At 39.3% G+C, this 21136-nt stretch overlaps 1 protein-coding gene and 1 long non-coding RNA gene across 5 annotated transcripts in view; one reads left to right on the top strand and one right to left on the bottom strand.

Moving 5' to 3' along the window:
• Positions 1-1951, bottom strand: part of ERBB4 (erb-b2 receptor tyrosine kinase 4) — a 1156853-nt gene extending 1154902 nt beyond the window's left edge. For 3 of the 4 annotated variants that reach the window (XM_082691066.1, XM_082691068.1, XM_082691069.1), the window contains exon 1: positions 968-1951. In XM_082691066.1, the coding sequence (XP_082547192.1) occupies positions 968-1049 (82 nt within the window). In that variant the 5' untranslated portion in view covers positions 1050-1951. The remainder of the gene's footprint in view (positions 1-967) is intronic. The other variant, XM_082691067.1, reaches the window with a different exon arrangement.
• The window catches only part of LOC309844359, an 80151-nt gene continuing 60107 nt past the window's right edge, over positions 1093-21136 (top strand). The window contains exon 1 of the long non-coding RNA XR_014300634.1: positions 1093-1250. This is a non-coding gene — a long non-coding RNA (uncharacterized lncRNA). The remainder of the gene's footprint in view (positions 1251-21136) is intronic.

Genomic DNA, 21136 nt, shown 5'->3' with positions numbered 1-21136 from the left:
GGCAGCGCAGTCGCGCCCGCCTCGGGTTAAATCAATTCGCGCAACGGGTCGGCTCGGCAGCCGCGCCGGGCAGTAAACAGAGAAGTTGGAGGGACTCCGGCCAATAGCAAGTTGAACTACAGGAAGAACTCTTCCTGAAGCCAAACAGCAACCGACGGGAAGGCCGGGCCCCCGGCTCGAGTATGTCAACCCCCCCGCCCCCGCCACTTTTTTTTTTTTTTTTTTTTTAAAGAGAGCACGCAGGCAAGCAAGCTCCCTCAAGTCAATGGGGCGAAGGCTCCGGGACGCCGGCGTAGGAGGCCCGGAGTTCTGTGCCCTCCGGCCGAGGCGCGCCCTCCTGCCGCGCTCCAGCTGCCCAGGCTGGGCTCAAGTCGAGTCTGACCCCCGCAAGCTCCGGGCGAAGGGGGACGCAGCGGCCTCCCGCAGCGCACACAGGTGCAAAGCGCGGCTCTCGGAGCTCCACGCCCCACCGCCCTCCCGCTCTCAAGAGGCCCCGCTGACACCGCCCGGGACTTCAGCCCTTTCGAAGCCCGGGCGGCGAGCGCTTCTTGGAAGCTTTTACTCTCGGGGGGCCCGGACGGCCGGAGGACCGTCTCCTCTTAACTCGGGAATTGTGTCTCCCATGTCCCACACAACAGGCGGGGCCAGAAGGGATCCCGCTTAGGCTCACAGAAAACGTGCGAGAAAGGGAAAAAAAAAAAAAAGGGGAGGAACAGAAAAGGGACAGGGTCGCAGCGTGACCTATCACGGTAAATAAAACACAGGTACACAGCAAGGTTAAGTTTGGGGACAGAAAGAGGGATGAATGGAAGCGCGAGGAAGAGGCCCGGGTGGCGTGCTCCCTCCACGCCTGGGAGCCAGAGGGTCTCTGTTTGGGCGAAGGGGGCGAGGGAGCCACCCGGGCGCAGCCGAGCCGGCGGCAGCAGGTTCAAGAACTGAGCGCGAGAAGGAACCGCGCGCGACCCACCTGACTGAGAAGCGTTGGGCTGGACGGTCCCCGCCGCCAGGAGAAGGCTCACCCAGACCCACAGTCCTGTCGCCAGCTTCATTTTTTGGAAGTCTCAGGTCCCGTGCTGACAATTACATGTCCAAATGGCATATCCCCTTTCGGGCACGCGGAGGAGATCCCTCAGCCGGGCGCGCCGGGGGGCGCGAGGGGAACCGGCGCGCGACTTGCGCGGTGCACCCGCTCCGAGCCGGGGCGACCGAGTCCGCGCCCGCGGGTCCAGGGCCGGGGACCGGAGGAGGGGGTGAGTGTGCGCGCTGGTGTGCGCGTGTGGGAGTGTGCTCGAGTGTGTGCGCCTCGGGCTCCGGGCCGGACTGTGCAGCTATTTTCCCGTGTGAGCCTCTGCTTTCTCGCTCCCTCCTCACTTTCTCTCACTGGTTGGTCAACAATAAAAAGGAAGGGGGAAAAAGGTTTCCAAAAAAAGTTGATTGCAAAGAGGCGGTAGGTTTCCGGCCTCTCCCCCCTGCCGGGCTATGTTCGGCTCCCTTTTCAGTTTCCTTGCACCTCCAGTCCAAATTGGGAGGGAATGGGAGGGCGGTGGGGGGGAAGCTTCTCGCTTCTCCCCCGATCCTGTCCTTCTTTTTCCTGTCAGCTTTCCTCACACTTGTCCGGCGGCTGCGGTAATTAAAGCTCCGAGCGTCATTTCCAACGCTCCGCGGTCTCCAGCTGCAGCCCCACAGAGAAATTAATAAGACTCCGGGACTGGGGGAAAAAAAAAAAAAAAAAAAAAAAAAGGTGGGGGGGGCGGATAAAACAACCCTCCACGCAACCAGGCTGGCTCTGCTCAGCCGCGAAAACCCCGCCCCCGCTCTGACCCAACTAGTCCCGCCTTTTCCCCCGCCCCCACCCTAAAGGGAGATCTTATTGGCTCAGATACTCCCCAAAATTCTCAGTCTCAGGAGTTGGGAAAACACCTGTCTGGGAGCGGGCGCGTGCTGGTGGGGGCGGGGGGAAGCGGAATTTAAAGGGCTCACCCGAGACAACAGACTGAAACGGAGGCCCGAGACAGCTGGCCTGCGGAGTGTGGAGACCACCAGAGAGTGGCTTATGGGTGTATATATATACATATGTTTGTGTGTGTGTGTCTGTGTATTTTTTTTTTACAAGAAAATCATCATTTTCTCTATTGCCCCACCGTGTTCATCCACAGACTGGACCTAGAAATAGAAGAAAAGAAAACGTTGCTTCAAGCATAAGGCCTTCACCCTTCTCTATCCCTTCCTGAGCTCCACACTCAAAATAATTTACTGGTTTAGCAACCTAGCCTCTGGTGGTTAGGTGGTCCTGGGAATATAATCACCTGTTTTCCCAACTATGCCATCTCGCCCATCATTCTCACCCTCCCAAACTGACCACATTTGCATAGCTACATCCTTTGATTTTCAGACTTTGTCTTTTCACCTTTTCTTTGGACTCTAGGATAACTTGGTTTGGGGGTCATTGCCATTGAGCAGATTCTCGTCCAAAGCCATGAATGTGGTTCAAGCCTAGAAACTGTCCCACTCCTCAGCTGTTCAACTGTGTTCAACTGAAGGCCATGCCAGGACATAACCAACACAGATGATTAGACTTATACTACAGTGGACCCAACTTTAGGCTCTTTCTGTATTGTTACTCGGCAAGTCCACACTCCCCAAAACCCAGTTTATTGCTGACTATAAGAGTTCCTTTGCCTTTCTTGATTAAAAATATATATATATATCCTGAGATTAGGTCATATCCGTGTACATATCTCTTGCCTTTTACAGCTCTGAAACTGTACGCTGGGCAGAGGCCAGCACCTCCTGGGGGTAGTAGGTTATTGGTTTGGTATTTGCACAGGCATTCTATGTTGAACTATTTTACATTTTATTTTTCTCTAGAAGCAGAAAATATATAAATAAAAAGTATCAGGGGACCTTAAAAATCAAGCCACCTCACTTCTCACTTGAGACCTTCCCATCCAGCCCCCACATCTTTTATCTGTAGCCTTGTCCCTCAAGAATTCTCATGGAGCTGAGAACAGAGAAAAACAGCAGCCTCATCCCAGAAACCTAAAGCCTTCCCTTTCTTAGGCCCACAGCAAGGCACAGGCCCAGAGAGGAGGCCAAGCAAGCTGAGAATGCTGTTTTACCCAGAAGCAGCCTGGTGCCTGAAGAAACTAAACCCAGAACAGACGATGGTGACTTGACCAGAGTGGTACTGATTGCTTCAGAACTGTGCGCACTGCTCTTTGGGATTATCTTTGCTTTCTATTTTTATCACCCTCCCTCTCTTATTTTCTTTCCTTTCATTCAATCTCTTCTCAGTCTCCTTTCCTTAAATCTGCTTCTGCTCTTGGTGATGATGCTCAAACACCTCTCTTTCATGAAAACTACTTATTTTTAAAACTTTCCTTCTGTCCCTAGAGTAACAACTTAAGTGTTTAAAAACAAAAATAAACAAACAAAAAACCTTCCTGCTTTGGGGAAAGTTTAAGTTTCTATATTTAAAAAGGTCTTATTTCTGATAACAGTTATGTTATAAGAAGTTGAAGAAACTGTGTATTTTAGCTTAAGTTGAGGAAAAAATTTATGGATAATTTAGGTTGCTGTTTTTCTACATGTGTCCATTGTGATAGTTTTTCTTCATCAATTTTATAGATCTTCTGTAGGAATTCTCCTATATATCGTTGTCTCACCCATGCATCTACAATAACTTGGCAAAGGAGAGATTTCAATTAATATTCACTGGTAAAAAACAATAGTCTAAAATTGTTTGGATGCTTGACAGTCTGTGCAAGGCCACCACCAATTAAATTACCTTGCATACCCATGGGGGAGGGGGATTCCGATTGAAACAATGATTGCTATCTAGTCGAAGTCGGATATTTGATGAGCAGTCAATAAAATGAATTGGCATGAAAGTTCTACCCAACAAAAGCATCTTCTGTTGCTTTTGATGGTGACTGGTCTACTCAATCAAAGTCCAGTTTATATAATTTGATTATGAGACTACAGAGACTTAGCTAGGAAGCTAGTACCCTGTGTGGAACAACTGGAAAAGTGAGAATGTAAAAGCCATGAGCTAGAGTCAACAGTTCATTTTTTCTGTGTCTGGTCTCATTGGTTTCCCATCTCAACTGAGTCATCGTAAGAAAGGAACACCAGAGTAGGGGATATTTGCTATGGGATGTGGACAGAGCACACTAAATCCTCTATGACTGCTAGGGGATTCCTGAAATGGATACTTTTATTTCTTCACCTTTCCACGTATCCTTACAATAATTCTTTATCAGCCAGATTAACAAAAATATGTTGCTATTATTTTCAAATTGGAAAAAAAACAAATCTGAGTAACCCAACGTATTACTTAGACAAGTATGACCAGGCTGCATTGAGAAAGAATGAAGGTGCCATTTAAAATGGCACCTTGAGGGGGCACCTCGCTGGCTCAGTTGGTGAAGCAACTGCCTTCCACTCAGGCTCAGGTCATGACCTCGGAATCCAGTCCAGGGATCTGGGATAGAGCCTGTGTCAGGCTCCGTGCTCAGTGGGGAGTCTGCTTCTCGTTCTCCCACTGCCCCCTCTCTCCCACTTGTGCTTTTGCTTGCCTTCTCTATCTCAAATAAATAAAATTAAAAATCTTAAAAAAAAAAAAAAAAAGTAGCACACGCTCTTTCTGAAGGTCTGAAGAATATTCAAAATTTTTCTGTGGCTTTGTTATTTGAATCCCCCTTTTCTTAAGTTAGTTCAATTTCTTATGTGTTACCTGAAACCAGAACACAATGAAACCGTAAAAGGAGTCCAACTTCAGTGAGATCATATAGGCCATCATGCCTCTTGAGGAAGATACCTTGCTATGGCCCCAATTCTCCAATTTCCCTTCAGATTTTCTCATGCTTTCTTTGGCTAAAGCCATAACCCCAACATAAAGATTCCTTTGGTCTTTGCTACCTCCTCATATGGCACTTCCTAGTTCCTGTTTTCTATTCATAATAGAATTCAAGGAGAATCTTGACATCATGAGTGACAGAATGCTACTGGTGGGATAATGCTACTGGGGAGGAACACAGTGATCTCCAAGTTCAATGTTGAATTAGATATATCACTTTGGACCAGAGTCTTCTAGATCACTCCGCTCTCCAGCTTGTTTCTAAGACTTCCCTAAAAGTATGATTAGAGCTTGCTGCTTTAGCCATTTTGCTATTGGCCATAAATATAAATTTGGGACAAATATCAACCAAGAAAAGAAAACAAAATCTGGTCATAAATCAATTTTCTTCTCCTGAACATTCAAAAATAATAGGATAGGATCCTAATTCTCTACCCCCTGTCCATTATCGTCTTCATCTTCATCTTTCTAAGTTATTTTGTGATCACAAGCAATTCACTTCATATACCCGAGCCCTTTGCCTCATCTTTAGACGAAGGGATTGTTAGGTCCCAAATCTAAGGCTTCATGAATCTATGATGTACTGATCACCTACGAAATACAAGTCATAATTTTCACAGACATTAATTGTTTCTTATATTCCTTCCTCCTTGTCCCCACTTACCCACTTCTTCATCTGGAGCAAACACAACCACAGCCTTAGGAAATATTCAGATAAGCTCACTACATTACTGTGAAGTGCTCAAGACTTTAGACTTTCCTATTTCATCAGGCCAAAAGAAATTTTGGTAAATGCCAATCAGATTCAGTATTATGACAGTGAAGCAGATAATAGATGCAGTACTGGTAGTATTTTTTAACTGGTTTTTGTTTATTAACTAGCAATTAAAATAACATCTTCTTAACCCTCAGAGTTCTGAAATTCTCTGATATTTCTGGTAATGTTCAATGTGTTAAAGCTAAAAAATAGCTTTAAAAGTTCAAATTTTTTTTAAATGCATGACTATACCGTAACAAAAGAAATGTTTTTGTTATTACCTTAGTGAATTTAACATTCAAAGAGGACCTCCCTGAGAATATTTTCATTTTGGTTAGTAAGTGTTATTTTCTGTCTATGTGTGTGATTAAGCCTTAATTTTTTAAGTGCTAAGGAGGAGGGACTGAACATAAATAAATTAAATCTGTGTTGCTTTTATGTTCATTCACCAGTGTCTGTCCAAGTTCTTACAGACATTTTTTGGTTTGTGGTTGAAACTGCAAACCAATTTCAGCCCTGTGGACAGAGTAGTCTTTTCCAACAAAGTTATGCAAAAATGATTTTCCAAGTGAAACCTTTTCCTGTTGTGTATCTGCTTTATATATCTTCTTAAACTAAGTTCTTATGTCCCACATAGCTTTTTCTACTGTTTTGTAAATTTTTAGATAAAGTAAAACTTCAGTAACAGTTGCCAATTATAAACTAAGAAGAAAAAGGACATTTTTATTTTTGCATGTTTATATATTTATAAATGAGTTAACTAGTGAAGTTACTTATTGAGGCTATGATTGTACCTGGCCTAAAATCTGAACCAAGAAAAAGTTTGTTAGTTTCTTTTTCAGGTAGCTTCTTATTTGTACTTCCTTTTTTCTGTACTGCTAACTTGGCAAAGAGCTTGATCATGTTATGGCTAAGACATAGATTTCTCAAAAGAATCTGAAGAAGTTACATTTGCCATGCACATGAAAATAGCTGTTATTCTAAGGTCACAAAGAGTTCTTAGAATTTTTCTTGAATTCCTGCCAAATAGTCAACTAACGTAATCTATTAGAAACTGTATTTTTTTTTCTTAATCTCAGATTTGTATAGGAATGGATGAATCTTCATAGCTTCAGCAAAAAAAAAGCTCAAATAGTTCAGAAAGGGCCATAAAAATGTTGAATCTTCTTTCAACACTTGAATAGCCTGATCTATTATCTCTGAGTATTACTCCATTCCCTTTTCTTCAGTATAGTTCTCCAAGTCTCTGGTGCCTGCCCCAACCAAGCCTCTCCTCATCACTGAAAAATCTGTCATGAGGCCCAAGACATCTGCCAGGTTCTCTTCTTGGTCTTGGAGCCTAATGAATCACAGTTTTCTAATTTCCCAGGTTTTGCATCTTAAGAGAATATCCCATGTTTCAAAACATTTCAAAGAAATGGGCCCAGCAGAGAAGCTGTCCAAATTACTGAGTCACACAAAGTAGTAGCAAAAGAATTGTAATAAATGGCAGAAGTTAAACTTTTCATCATGTTCGATGACAAGGTAGAAAGCACTAATAAAAGGATAAATGGTGTTTTTTATGTATTTTCTACAGAAGGATGGTTTTTAACTTATAGTGATTGATCTATAAATGTTTTTTTTCCTTTTGACTGGCTGTAAAGATCTGTAAAGATTCTAGAAAAACAAACTCTGCTTAGTATATCTTTGCTTATGAGGTCTTAGATTATCATTTGAAAAAAAACAGCCTTGACTATAGTTTGATTCACATCCCCTTTGAATGAAACCCTTGAAACTGCTGATACAACAAACATATTAGTAATGTGCTACTAGAGGAAAGCAATATGGTGTAAGAAAGATACAAACATCCCAACAGCTGATAATATTGTACTTGGTGCAAAAAAATAGCAGCATCCAATTTAATTTTATTAATATAGGGAAAGAGGTCAGACTGGACAATATTTTGAATCTAAGGGAAGAACATCAACTTAAAACAGTTTTAATAAGGAAAAAATCTAAAAATCTAATAAAATCTAAAGCTATATAAAGTTAGAGAAGTATTTTTTGTTCAGTAAAAATTTTACCTAAGTATAATTGTGAACATTTACTTAAATAATTTTTTTAAAGATTTTGTTTATTTGGCAGACAGAGATCACAATTAGGCAGAGAGGCAGGCAGAGAGAGAGCAAGGGACGCAGGCTCCCTGCTGAGCAGAGAGCATGATGTGGGGCTCCATCCCAGGACCCTGGGATCATGACCTGAGCGGAAGGCAGAGGCTTTAACCCACTGAGCCACCCAGAGGCCCCTACTTAAACATTTTTTTAAACAGCATAGACTTTTCCAAATATACAGTCTATTTAAAATCATTATATGAAGAGGATATGATGCCATATTACATACTCTTCTGGCTTTCCATTATGACGCTAACTTGCTTTTAAAATAAAACTAATTTATAAGCAATTGGTATTACTCAGTGTAAATTGTTGAATGAAGAAACATTCCACTAAATACTACATTGTAATATTTTCTTACACTGTATAAAGTATTGCCATGGACAGCTTGTGTATTTTATGTATATTTTCAAGGAAATTATATTAACAGGTATTATGATGTAAGGTATTAATATTTATCTTAGCTAAGACATGCATACTGACCACATTCTTTCTGTGTAGTCATTTCAGGTAAACACTGATACAGAAAGAAAAATGTTCTTTGTCTAATCAAATACTAGAAGAAAATAAAACAATTGTGATAATTTATTGTTGTCTGTTAGATAGAGAGTAAGAGAGGTCTGCTTCATACAGCTTAATGTGACTTTGTTAAATGAACACTTTTAGACAAATGGAATCACTACTTGTCTTACTGCATCTACTTATCACTCTACTCAGGAACTCCCCAACACGCTAGAGAAGAGGTTATGCCTTACACTGGAAAATAATGATCATTGTCGATGTTTTCCATCTCCATTATTTCTTTACAGAAGTGTTCCAAATACTGTCATTGTGTTCTTTGAATCATAACTCTAACAGAGTATTATTTAAGGACCATAAGTCAGTGAGAGTATTTACCCCTGCATCCAAAAGTCATTTTTATTTAGTCTTAATGGGATTACATTTAAGCATAACCTTACTTTCTACTATTTGCTATAAAATGGATACATATTAGCCACTGACATACACATTTATATATAAGTACATGCATATGTCCATAGTTTCACCCCAATTTTTGCTAGATATGAAAAACATTACTTTTTTACTTCCTTCTATCTGAAATAACTAGTATTCTATTGCCTTTTTTCAGTGTAGTATGATCTGACACTTAAAAACTCTAAATATTTCTAGAAGTATAACGTCTTCCTTTTATCCTTTCCCAAATTTTCTCTTCTAAGAGATTACATTAAAAAAAAAAGAAAAGTATACTTTTATTTTTAAATGAGGAAGGAAGAAAATAAAAATGAGATTTTATGAGCACTGCATTTCACTACCCTAAGTAAGGTCAGCAAATATCAATGAGAGCAGAGTATTAACTACAAAAGCAATCAAGAGGCAGACCATAAAAACATTATACTTTAAAATAAAAATTAAAAATACATGTTTTAGGTAATCAAAATATTTTATGCATATATGCAGTTGTATTATATATTCAAAACTGTGACTTGAAAAGGTCGTCCTGATGAAACTCCCTGCCTCTCTCCTATATATATTTGAAGTGAATGAAATTTACCAATAATATAAAATTGGCACTTTTGTTTTTTTTAGCCACATAAATAAAATCAACATAGCTGTCAAGATAAATATAATTATTTCAAATATTTAAATAGGAACTGTGGCTCTATCTGCCTTTCAGTAAACAATGACTAATTGTGCTGGCTCAAACTATACCTTCAAGATTGGAAGGCACAGATCCTGGAAAGATACTGAAGTTGGTTCCCACTCCTGTGGCCTTCACTGTACATTAATCAGAAGTGTTTGCTATGCAAATCTTGTCATAGGAAGCAATTATGGTTGTTCCTAAACTGACCTCATGTTTATTTATTACTTCAGCTTTTTACTCCCAAACTTGTCTGATCTTTTCAAACACACACACTTTTTATATTGCTTTTAAAAGGTACACAATACAGTTATTTTTCAGTATTTGTACCTAATGTAAACGGAGAAGCAATGTAACTCTTTCAATCTGCAATGCAGTACTTAGTGAGTCTGAATAATATTCTAGTGACTGTTCATTCAAACTCTTTTCACCGCAGGGTCTCTGTTAGGATGAAGAGGCCCCTTTAATAGCTTAAGGCCATGACACCTCATTTGGTCCTACTCTGCAACATTAGCTGATAACTAAGGAAGACTGTCAGCTACAGTACACTAAGGAGAGAAAAAAAGTATTTCTATAGCTGGTTGTTGAAAGTAAAAGATACCAAAAAATACAGTGCTAACCATTTATTTACATATGTTTTTCAACCTTACCTGCCCTCAGCAAGTGCAACTCCCGTGGAGGGATTGTGTTCATCAAGAAAAACTGTCTGAAGGCATAAATCCACAGTCGATAATAGCAATAATGCTCTTTAACTGGCTGATATTACATTGCCATAGGAAGTCCCATTCTGTGACTTGTGGTTGAGCAAGACTGGCATCCAGTGGCCAGATAATTGTTTCCATGATTAAAGTGTTCTGGGCAGTTCAGGCAAACAATAAATATGAAAGGCTTCAGATACATTTAGCTTAAACAAAGGAATTTACTAGGCAAAAACAAAGAAAATGCCTGCCTCTGTTTCCAGAGCAACCCTAGATCAAGTCTAGGTCATAAGACTTGGCTCTGATGACTAGTGAATACTGGCAATCTCTCTACCCCTTAATAACCTCAATTTAGGATACCTGTTTACTGTCTACTATATTGAATCCATTAACAATAACCTTGATACACTAGAAAATTTCCCCGTGATGAATAAGACATCAATTCTATGAAAAATAGCCCACAAAATCAAAAGGTGTAAAGCAAAGCTGATAACATGTTCAACGTTCCTTTTGAACAAAAGTGTTCTAACTATCCCCTGTGTCAAATATGACCCCTCCTTGTGGCATGTTACTGACATTTGGGATTGGGTTGGTGTTGTAGCATGACTGTATCCTGGATTTTTTGCCCCAGAACTTTCACTTACTGGCAAACCTAAGGAATCCTCAGAAACCGATGATAACTACTTCCTGGGGTTTGTGAGGCTTCAGTGTGATCAATAAAAAGCTTCCAACCCAATCTTTGGCCCAGAGTAGATACCAAATAATGAAAAGGCAAGGACAACTTCTGTACCTAGTTTTCTGCATTCAAATCCTGCCTCTGACCCTTACAAGATGTGTGACCCGAGGTAAGTTGTTTCCACAGCCGGAGTATCAGTTTCCCTGTCTATATATGGGAAATAATAATAGTGTCTGCCTCCTAGGATCATGATGAGTTTTAAATGAAATAGCACATTCAAATGTTTAGAAGAGGGCCTGGCGTACAGAAAACACGCAGTACATATTACCCTTTATTCAAAGTCGTAGCCTTCACATGCAAAAGGAAGTTTACTAATCATAACAGTAATAAATGCTCTGTAGCCCCCCATTCTGATTATACTTAGTCCTAAATGACTTCCCATCTGATATCTGTATAAGTAATGACATACATTTTTTCAGTGGGCAAACCATGAGAAGAAGTAATACAACCTGATCAAAGTAAATCAGTACCACCTAAGCCAAACCTTAGGAAGCAGGAGGATTCTGCCCGATTCAGGGAAGAGTAGGTGAGGTAAAAGCAACAGCAACAGCCTGAAAGGAGAGGTGGAAGTATACAAAATGTATCTTGGTGAGAGTAAAAGAGAGAGAGATTCATAAATTGAAGAGGTAATTGGACCAATACTTATTTTATGAAAATGCTTTTCATACACAGCGTTGTTAAGTAAGACACACCGGACTACCACCTTCATTTTCCACTTTTGTTTTACCTTATTTGATATAGGATCACAGCTATTTAGAATTTTTAGGAACTTATGACATCATCAACACCACTCCTGTTTATTTACCTGGAGACACTCTTTATTTTTATTATTATTTTTTTTTTTTTTGGAGGAGGTGTGGGGGAGAATGAGAAAATGCCCTATGGGGAAGGCTCTCACATGTAGATACACTGGGGACCTTTCTTTGGAGTTTTAGCGGCTTACTTCCACCCACATGAGGCTGCAGGTGGTCTTAACTATTCTTGGCCATCTTCCTCCTTCCCCCTCTTCCAGCCTTATGACACCTTAACTCTCACTTCTCTTCATGACACTTCAATGAAAAAAGTATTAGGAAAAAAATAACTTTTAGAATAATTATTAAAAATTTTCCCATAGCATGCCAGGTTGTCATATAGTCCACGTTATTATTTGATTCTAATCTACATAATTATTTTTTGGTAAAAATAACTCATTTTTTTGAAAGACCAAAGTATATTATCAAAATCCAAACAAGATGGAGCAGGAGACATGTTTGGCTGTAATACAAGATGTTAACTGAGGAGATCGTAGAGCTGGGAGAACACGCATTCGTAGAATAAAGTATAAGTTCTAACCAAGTAGAGAATGGTCCAAGAGCAGCTGAAAATAGACCAGTGGACCAAGGCACAAGGTAAAAAATGCTGAGTCAATTCCAACAAGAATCATTGGTACCATTGGATTCAGTCCAGAAAGCAGAAAGCAGCAATAAATCATCTAAGCTATTCCATTTAGAAATCAAACGAGGAAGCAATCTTAGTTATGTTCAGTAGGAACAGACAGTAAGGTTTGGTAGAACCTAAATCAAGGAAGGAGGGCTTCCCATCAGGACCTAGAAGCCCTTTTTGCCCCTCAAGATATACCAGTCTGGAATAGTCCAGACTGGAAATGCCATTATTACATTCTTTGTGTTATTCACTCCTATATTTCTTATCTATTCAGATGTGAATAGCCTATAGAAATGAAAACATAAAATCAATAATTCCTTAGTATGAAGTTATTTCATCATCTTTTTCAGTGTATCAATGAAGGGGAAGGACCAGTGACAAATAAAAGTTGGTGAGAGTTGATGAACATAAAAGAAAAGGGAATTAGAGAACACTTTAGGCAAACATAATTTTTTAATTCAAAAATTAGTCTTCAAAGCTATCAAACCAAGCACATAATCAGGCAATTGCCTGAGAACATGCTACACTGTTGGCCAACATTTTTTTCCCTAAAGACTAGACTCCATTTTTCTTACAGAAGTTCTCTTACAAGTACAGAAATATGCAAACACTTATTCAGTGCTGACTATACACTGCTCCTGCCATTACCAGAGAACAGAAGGAGAAAGTCCAATGATCAAATGGTCCCTGGTATCATAGAGTTTACAACCAAAGAATTCTGCTTATTTTGTCCATGTCACCTGTAGAGCACACAGTCACCAAGAGTCGGTACTTTTTACCTAAAACAGAATAGCATTATAGAAACCTTCTAAAAATTAATGCCATCTTCCTACTATTTCTTGCAATTTCACCTTCAGGAAGTAATATAAGCTTAAAGCATATTCTAACAGGCTAAAAGCAAGGAACTCAAATTAGAAATTTACTCTATGTCTACTTGGTTTTCAAAAACACTGTGCAAATCCTTTGGGATGAGGGTGCTGCTTCTCTGCTTTTCATGTACAATGGAACCCTATGCCAGGAAACAAAGAAGTAAGTGATCCGCTAAATAAACAGGCACTTCCCTTGTAGTCTCTCTTGAAGGGAAAGTGGTTGTTATTAAGTATGCACTATATTGAATAGTGCAATTCAATTGGAGAGAGCTTTATGGTAAAGATTTTTTTTTTTTAAGTGTTTCTTGACTATTTAGAGATAGAACATATTTTTAAGAGTGTCTTGAAAACAGGTTGTGTGGGAGCTGTCAGCTTGCTTTGGTCTATTAAAGCAACTGTGATTCAGCATTCTTGGAAGAAAAACTGGGATGTAAAATTCCTCAATAAATATTTTCAAAACATGAGAAATACAGGAACGCATTCTGCTGTCTTTTTTGTGAAAGAGCTGGGGGAGAGAGACTAAGCTTAAACTTATGAGTCTGGATGTTCCTTTTCTGTTCTCTTCCAAACAGCACAGCAAAAGGCCTTGATGTATGATTTGTTTCCCTGCACTCTGCAGTTACTGGAGAGGATCTACAATGGATACAGTGTTGACATCAGATTTATTTTCAGGATTTAAGAGATGATGTCAGAACAAGTGGCAGAGCCGCATGAAGCAACAAGTGGGTTGTGAAGTCAGCTTGTTCTCATAGCATCTATTGTCACTTTGTTTACAAAACAATGGTTTGCTTCTTTCAGGAACAAGAGTGTGTGCTTGTTGTGTATGTGTGCTTATGGGTTTGTTATTTTTTTAGTGTAGAAAAGATTTCCAACATAGTAGGGGAGTTTCTTAGCTAAGAATGAATTATATTATGTGTGTGTGTGTGTGTGTGTGTGTGTGTGTGTGTGTGTGAGTGTAGTGCTATCTTTTGCATTTTAAATACTGTTATTTAGGACTCTTATACTGCCAAATTATCAATCACTTAAAAAAATAATGGGAGGTGGCTCTTATATGAAGGTAGGTATCTTAAAAGATTAGCCTCGTAAAGGGATTGTCTTTGACAGTATCTCTTTGGAGAGGCTACTTTTGAGGACAACTGTGAAAGCTAACACTATTAAGAGAAGAAAGGAAATGCTGATTTAATGAGAGTGCTGTGGTATTTGCCACTGAAGAAGTTATCATCAGCCCAAGGGCGGTGAATTATATCCTGAAGATAGTACATCCTAATTAAAGGGGTCTAGGATTTAAGAGAGTGTTCAAATATAATTGGAAACCACACCATCAAGGAATTGCCTATTTTCTGAACTTGACTTTCAATATCAGACAAAACATATTACCTGCTGTGTCACAGACACACAGAATATGGGCAGTTTGGGCAAAGGTTGACCAAGAATTACAAGGCTTGTAAACTTACCTGAACATAAAGTGGACACTTCATAATCACTCTCAAGATTATCATCTCTTTCTACAAAATCTCTTTCTACAATGAAGAAACCAAAATCAGTTGTGCTTCAGTAACTTGTCAGAGATGGCAGAGCTAGTAAGGACTGGCTTGAACCCAAGTCTTTAAATAATAAGACCTGTGATCTTTCTACTATTTCACAGAGGCCTGTGTTCTTCTGCCCTCTGCTTAATCTCGTGGATCTTTACAGACATTTTCCACTCTCAGACTTAGAGGAGTCCCCTAGAATGAGAGTGAAGCCAGAATTCAGGTGAAGGAGAAATTGATTTTTACCTGCCAAATTCAACTATAAAAGATTTAGGGACTCTTGTATACAGACACACAACATTGGCATCAAGAGGCAGAGTTGGGATTGTTTATGCAATCCTAAATACATCCTTTAAGAAAAAGTGAATTGCTTGATATAGAGAAGAAAACTTGCACTATATAGAACAAGTACAGTTATGCCTTAACTAACAAGTGTGTGTGTGTGAGTAGAAAATATTGTCAAAATATAGTTTGCCCTGGTCCATACCCCAGTCTGGGTAGACTTGATACTAATTTTTCAGACTTAACAGTGTAAGGCCCAAACAAGTACTTTGGATATTAAGACATCACTTATACCAAGAGAATCTCTCCATTCATTTTATTTAATAAATATCACAGGATTTTAATGAAACCATACCACCATAATTTTGTGACAGCGGTACTTGTAATTCATTGCTACTGCTGATAGATGATCTCATTGCTAGGTGTTTTATTAAACTGCCCCCTAGGACACACATAATAGGGTTAACATCTGGAGCATGGCACAATTACGTAGCACTATGATTTCCAATGGATGACTGTTTATGACATGTAAATGTTCTATAATGCCTGATTAAACTCAGTTGGTTACTGTAAGGTTTTCATAAAATTGAGACAATGATTCTGCCAAATAAAAATTATGGAAGGCTTTTATACAACAAGTACCACAATTATGAAGATCAGTCCATTATTGTCTCATAAAGGACACCTTTGCTCATAACCAAACATTCTCCCCCTTCAAAAAAAGAGGCTGGCACTAAGAAGGACACAAGAGCTGAATCACTAAATGTTACCTCCATCCTGATGTGTAATCAGGGACAAAGAAGAGATTTTGGGGAAAAACTTAGGCATACAATCCATGAAAATTACTTTCTTTTAGAACATGTGAATATGTTCATTGCTTAATTTCTTGGTTGACAACATGGTTGTCAACATTTATGGTAGGATAAATTTGTAATGTTGGCATTGTTTCTGTATTTAAATCACTTAAGAAGGCAATGACTTGTGCATAAGTAAACACTTTAACAGCTCTTTTCAGTTGCCTATCAGAAAAGGAAACAGCCAGATGAACTTTCTTATGTTCCAGGTGCTGTTGGCTTTCTACACAGTAGCTATCCAGATATGGCCAAAAGGCTCCCCAAACTGGTATGGTATGTAATGAATTTAGAGAACTGGGATAGGGGAGGAAGCCTGTACATTCAGCAAGCACACACCCAGACAAATGGTTGCTTGACCTTAATCTTTGAACAAAGTGAATTATAAATTCTGTCTTCATTTGGAATATTTCACAACTACGAGCCCTCTAAGAGTGCCCAAAGAAAAGTCTTTAAAGTCTTCAAGCAACCACTCACTTCAGTAAGAAACGTATCAGTTATTCATGTTACAGAAATCTTCTCCGTTATCTTAGTCTATGCTTTTATATCTTACTTTACAAATCACAAGGGTTTATTATTATTAGGGCTATCATATCTTCAGCTTATTACTATCACAGGAAGAGTTCAAGTCTTGCCTGAAATTATATAAAGCTGCAACAAAGATCTTCCCTGTTCTACTAAAAGTGATCTTGACAAACTGCTTTTCATACCTCTGCTCCAGACTGATCCTAATCCATAGCAAATGCTCTCACACCAACCAACCAACCAACCACCTAATATCCTACACATGAAGCAAAGCCGTCTCAATCCACATTTTACAGCGCCCACCCACCTAAAGCTGCATACCCACACCAAAGCTCCCATGGTACACATCAAAGGCCAATCAACTGACCGACCGACCGACCAACCAATCAACAGACCCAATACACTACCCCACCCTCACCTCCACCAATTAAAATACTATCTGGAATGAACAAAAAAAAGAACTAGATGACTCCCCAGGAATAAAAGTGAATATCAAGACAGCAGTATGATCAATAGATGAGTTATTTTAAATTTAACATTAGAAAACCAACTGGAAAAAAAAATGGCCATAAAATCTAAATAGAACCTTTTAGCACCTGTTATTTTCTTGATTTAGTTTGAGTCTATCATACCACACTGTTAATATGACATTTACCTTAATTTCACATTAACTGGCTGGAAAGAAATCTGAAATCTTCTTATTTCTTATTATCTGAGAATAACTGATTCTTATTTCTGATTTCTTATTCTCATGAGACACTGTGAAGCTTTAAGATTTCCTGTACTTCAGTTTCCATGATCTATAAAATCCAGATACGTTCAGAATGAATAAATTAACATTTATAATTTTTGTGTACTGCTTCAACAAAAGAAAGACAATATAAATGTAGATATTATGAAGGAAAAATATACATAAGAAACATTTTTATGTACTACTTGATAAGCTTAATTTCTAAAACGCCCCCCAATATTATTCTCAACAAATGTCTGAAGTAGACTGAAAGCAGAAAATGGCAATAATAGAAACTATTTGAATCTATAGTCCTTCCCACTTAACCACCATATAAAAATCTGATGGTTCCTCAACTAACTTACCGAGTAGATCATCATGTAGCAATCCAAAATCTAACAAATTTGTGATATGAGCACAAGCCACATTCATTATTTCTAGTGGGTAATTTGTTAATGGTTACCCTAGTTAAAATATGAAAAACAAGTAAAATAATAAAGGAAATATTTCCAAACCGAAGCACATTTAAAAAAAATCCATGCCACCATTTCATGTGTCCCCATATTATACAAGGTCAGTACTGCCAGAAATTTGTCCTGGATCTGTTTAAAATACAACATTTATGACAAAAACCTCTGGGAATGGTCACTGAAATGCTTCTGATTTTCCAGATAAAAGCCAAGATGTATTTTTAAAAAATTCAACAATGGATGTTTACTTTGCTACCCAACAAATTGTTACCTTTTACTACTTAGGCCTTTACCTTTTCTACCGTCCTTCTTTTTATTTGAAAAGCAATCTACCTGTGTCATGCAAATGAATATTTAAACTTTCATGTACTCCCATGGTGCTTCTGAACAGAATATGGAGGTATGGTAACAGAATCACCGACAACAGTTAACAAGACTGGTCATTTTCTTCTTCCTTTGAAACTGTTACCTTGGATGCTGAATCCCTCCATAATTTCTGATAGTTTTAGCGATGGGAATGGTGGCATATCAAGGAGAAATTGCATTTCATCATTTTGGCTTTAACACGTACACTATAAAAGTGACAGCTTGGTGCACTGTAGCTGACAGTTCCCATTAACTGGAAGCTAATGTTGCAGAGTCAGTCCAAACACAGAGTCACGGCCTCTGGCTATAGGAAGGTCCCCTTCATACTAGGATTCTCACACACACCCCCCATGGGAAAGAAAAGCTATAAATATTTTCCACTAGTTTCTTCCTCAAAGCGATATAATGAATATTTACACACTGGGACCCTTCTCCTACCCTGAATCTTCTTGGAAAAACACCTCCACTGATACAATGCATTGGTCTGAGCAGGTGACTTCAGCTAGTCCTTCCCCTTTCATAGTAAACAGTAAGCAGGCAGCAGGATTTGAGGTTCTGTTTTTTTGGAATCACTGGTAAAACAACAGAAAAAAAGGGTAGGAAACTCATTTGGAGCATTTTTTGTAGGGTTTTATGTGTTTATTCTTTATGAATCGGTAGGAAAAAATGAAGCAAGTATCAGGAAAAATCAGCTAAAATATCAAAAAGCAAGATGTTAGAAAGGAGAGGTGGCTTAAAAAATATTTTGAAGGAGATTTCAAAAGTAAAATAAATGCTAAATCGATTTGCTGAAAATATAAGTATGGGAGACTAATGAAAGGAAAAATGAATCCAGTTTTTTTGAATGGGCTTATGTTCATTTAGTAAGTTAGGTGCTGCGAGTTTGTATGCGTATGTAGTGGGAGGGGAGAAAGAGGTAGAAAGTACAAAGAACCTGTCACTGTTTACAAAGTGCTCATATTCTAGTTAAGGAAACTTGAAAATCACAAATTTTCCAGGAGATACCACAGAGGATACACATTAAGAGAAGACACAGAAAAGCCAGACTGCCTAGAGCCAAGGTTAGGGCCAGACTGGCACAGCCATCCACTAGTTATATACACCTTTGAGTAAGTTTACTTAAATTTTCTGTATTTATTTCCTCTCCTGCAAAATGGGATAATAATGGTACCCAGTTTAGTTTTAGAACTAAATGAACTAACAATATTTGTAAAATGCTCAAAGTAGTGTAAATAGTGACATAATAGAATATTTAACAATATTATTAAGGAACTATATGGGGATACAATGATAAGTAAAAGATAGTCCCTGCCCTTGTGGAGCTCATTGCCTACTCAGGCAGAGACAGAGAAGTAATTTACAAGTTTCCCAAAATGTGGGTAATTACAAAGTTCAAGGCACAAAGGCACAAGGTAATCTGGGAATACAAAAGAGAGATGTACATACCTAAAATAAGCTGATGTGGGGGGGCACCGGGTGGCGCAGTGGGTTAAGGCCTCTGCCTTCGGCTCGGGTCATGATCCCAGGGTCCTGGGATCGAGCGCCAAGTTGGGCTCTCTGCTCACCGGGGAGCCTGCTTCCCTTCCTCTCTCTCTGCCTGCCTCTCTGCCTACTTGTGATCTCTCTCTGTCAATAAATAAATAAATAAATAAATAAATAAACTTATGGGGCTTAGAAGCACCCAAAAAGAGTGCCCAGGGAAGGTAAAGCTTACAAGGAGACTTGAAGGATGAATATGAGTTCCCAGACAATGATAATTCTAGGGGACTGGTTTGAGCATTTAAAGCAGAGGGATCAGCATGTGTCATAGTCATATGTGAATAGTTGGCATATTTGAGTCTTAGAAGGAATTCTGGCATACACAGACTGTCGGGTGCACTGGACAACAAGAAGACGGAAAGACAGGCCAGCACCAGATTATGAAGGGCCTCGAGCAAAGTTCAGACGCATTCATGTAGGATGAAGGTGAACTTAGCAGTCTATAAACAGGGGTGCTTCGGTAATATTTACATTCACATGAGCAACAGAGCTGAGAATGAATGAGAGGAGAGTGACATTAGTGACCGAGGTATCAGTCGGTTGTTATGATCATCAAGGGGAATGCATACTCAAAGGAAGGACTCAAAGAGGCTGAAGAGCATCCGTAGAACCTACTCCTTGGTTAGAAACACGGTCAAGTTAAGGGAGAGGAAGAACTGAATCTCCAGGTCTGGCTTGGGGGACTAGGCTGATGAAATATGTTTCTCTAAGAGAATACAAGGGAAAGCAACAATTCTACAGAATTATAATGAGTGAGACTTCCATTTGATGTTGACGTCCAGAATAGATGCTTGAGATCAGAAAACAATTCTAGGCTTGGATTTGTGTCCAAGACTCAGTCCAGGCATCATCACCTCCAGGAATCTTAACTGAAACCCCTCATTTACTTAAACGTTGATTTTTTCGTGCAGGATCTGTTGGCACCCATAACGGTATGATATATTATACTGTATTCTCATTTTATATCTATAGCTCTTTACTCATTCTCTTGCTTATTCACTTATCAATCAATAAATATTTTTTAAAGATTTTTATTTATTTATTTGACCCAGAGAGAGAGAGATCACAAGTAGGCAGAGAGGCAGGCAGAGAGAGAGAGGGAGAGGGAGAAGCAGGCTTCCCACTGAGCAGAGAGTCCGATGTGGGGCTCGATCCCAGGACCCTGAGACCATGACCTGAGCCGAAGGCAGAGGCTTTAACCCACTGAGCCACCCAGGCTCCCCAATCAATACATATTTTTAAAATATATCCCATGCTATACATGAGATAGATGCTTAGAATTCCCAGTCAGCAGTACTGTTCTGGAACATTCAGTCTGAGAGGAAAACCAGATCCTCAGTAAATGCTTGTTAAATTAGATGAGACAGATCGGGGATCATGAGTAAAAGTGCTGTTGAAACCTTGAACATGGATAAAATCTTTCTACAAGTGCAAGACAGAAAGAGACTTCTGCTGAGAGAGGATGGGAAACCCCAATATTTAAAAGGTGAATGAACTCAGGAAGGGAAGTGTATAAAGGAGTGTTAAAAAAAAAAAAAAAAAAAAAGGAAAGCTGTATCCCTCAGAAGAAACAACATAAAATTATTTTTTAATCTAACAAAGCAGAGGTTCAGTGAAGGAATAATTCAGTGTCAGATGTTTCAGAGAGGCCGGTGAGGATGAGCCCTGCAGAGTACCATTGAGACCTGGTAACAGGCAGAATGTGGTCTCCATGA

The sequence above is a fragment of the Mustela nivalis genome, assembly GCF_964662115.1.
Source record: "Mustela nivalis genome assembly, chromosome: 11".
Lineage (NCBI taxonomy): Eukaryota > Metazoa > Chordata > Mammalia > Carnivora > Mustelidae > Mustela > Mustela nivalis.
This window is presented reverse-complemented; position numbering and strand designations above follow the sequence as displayed.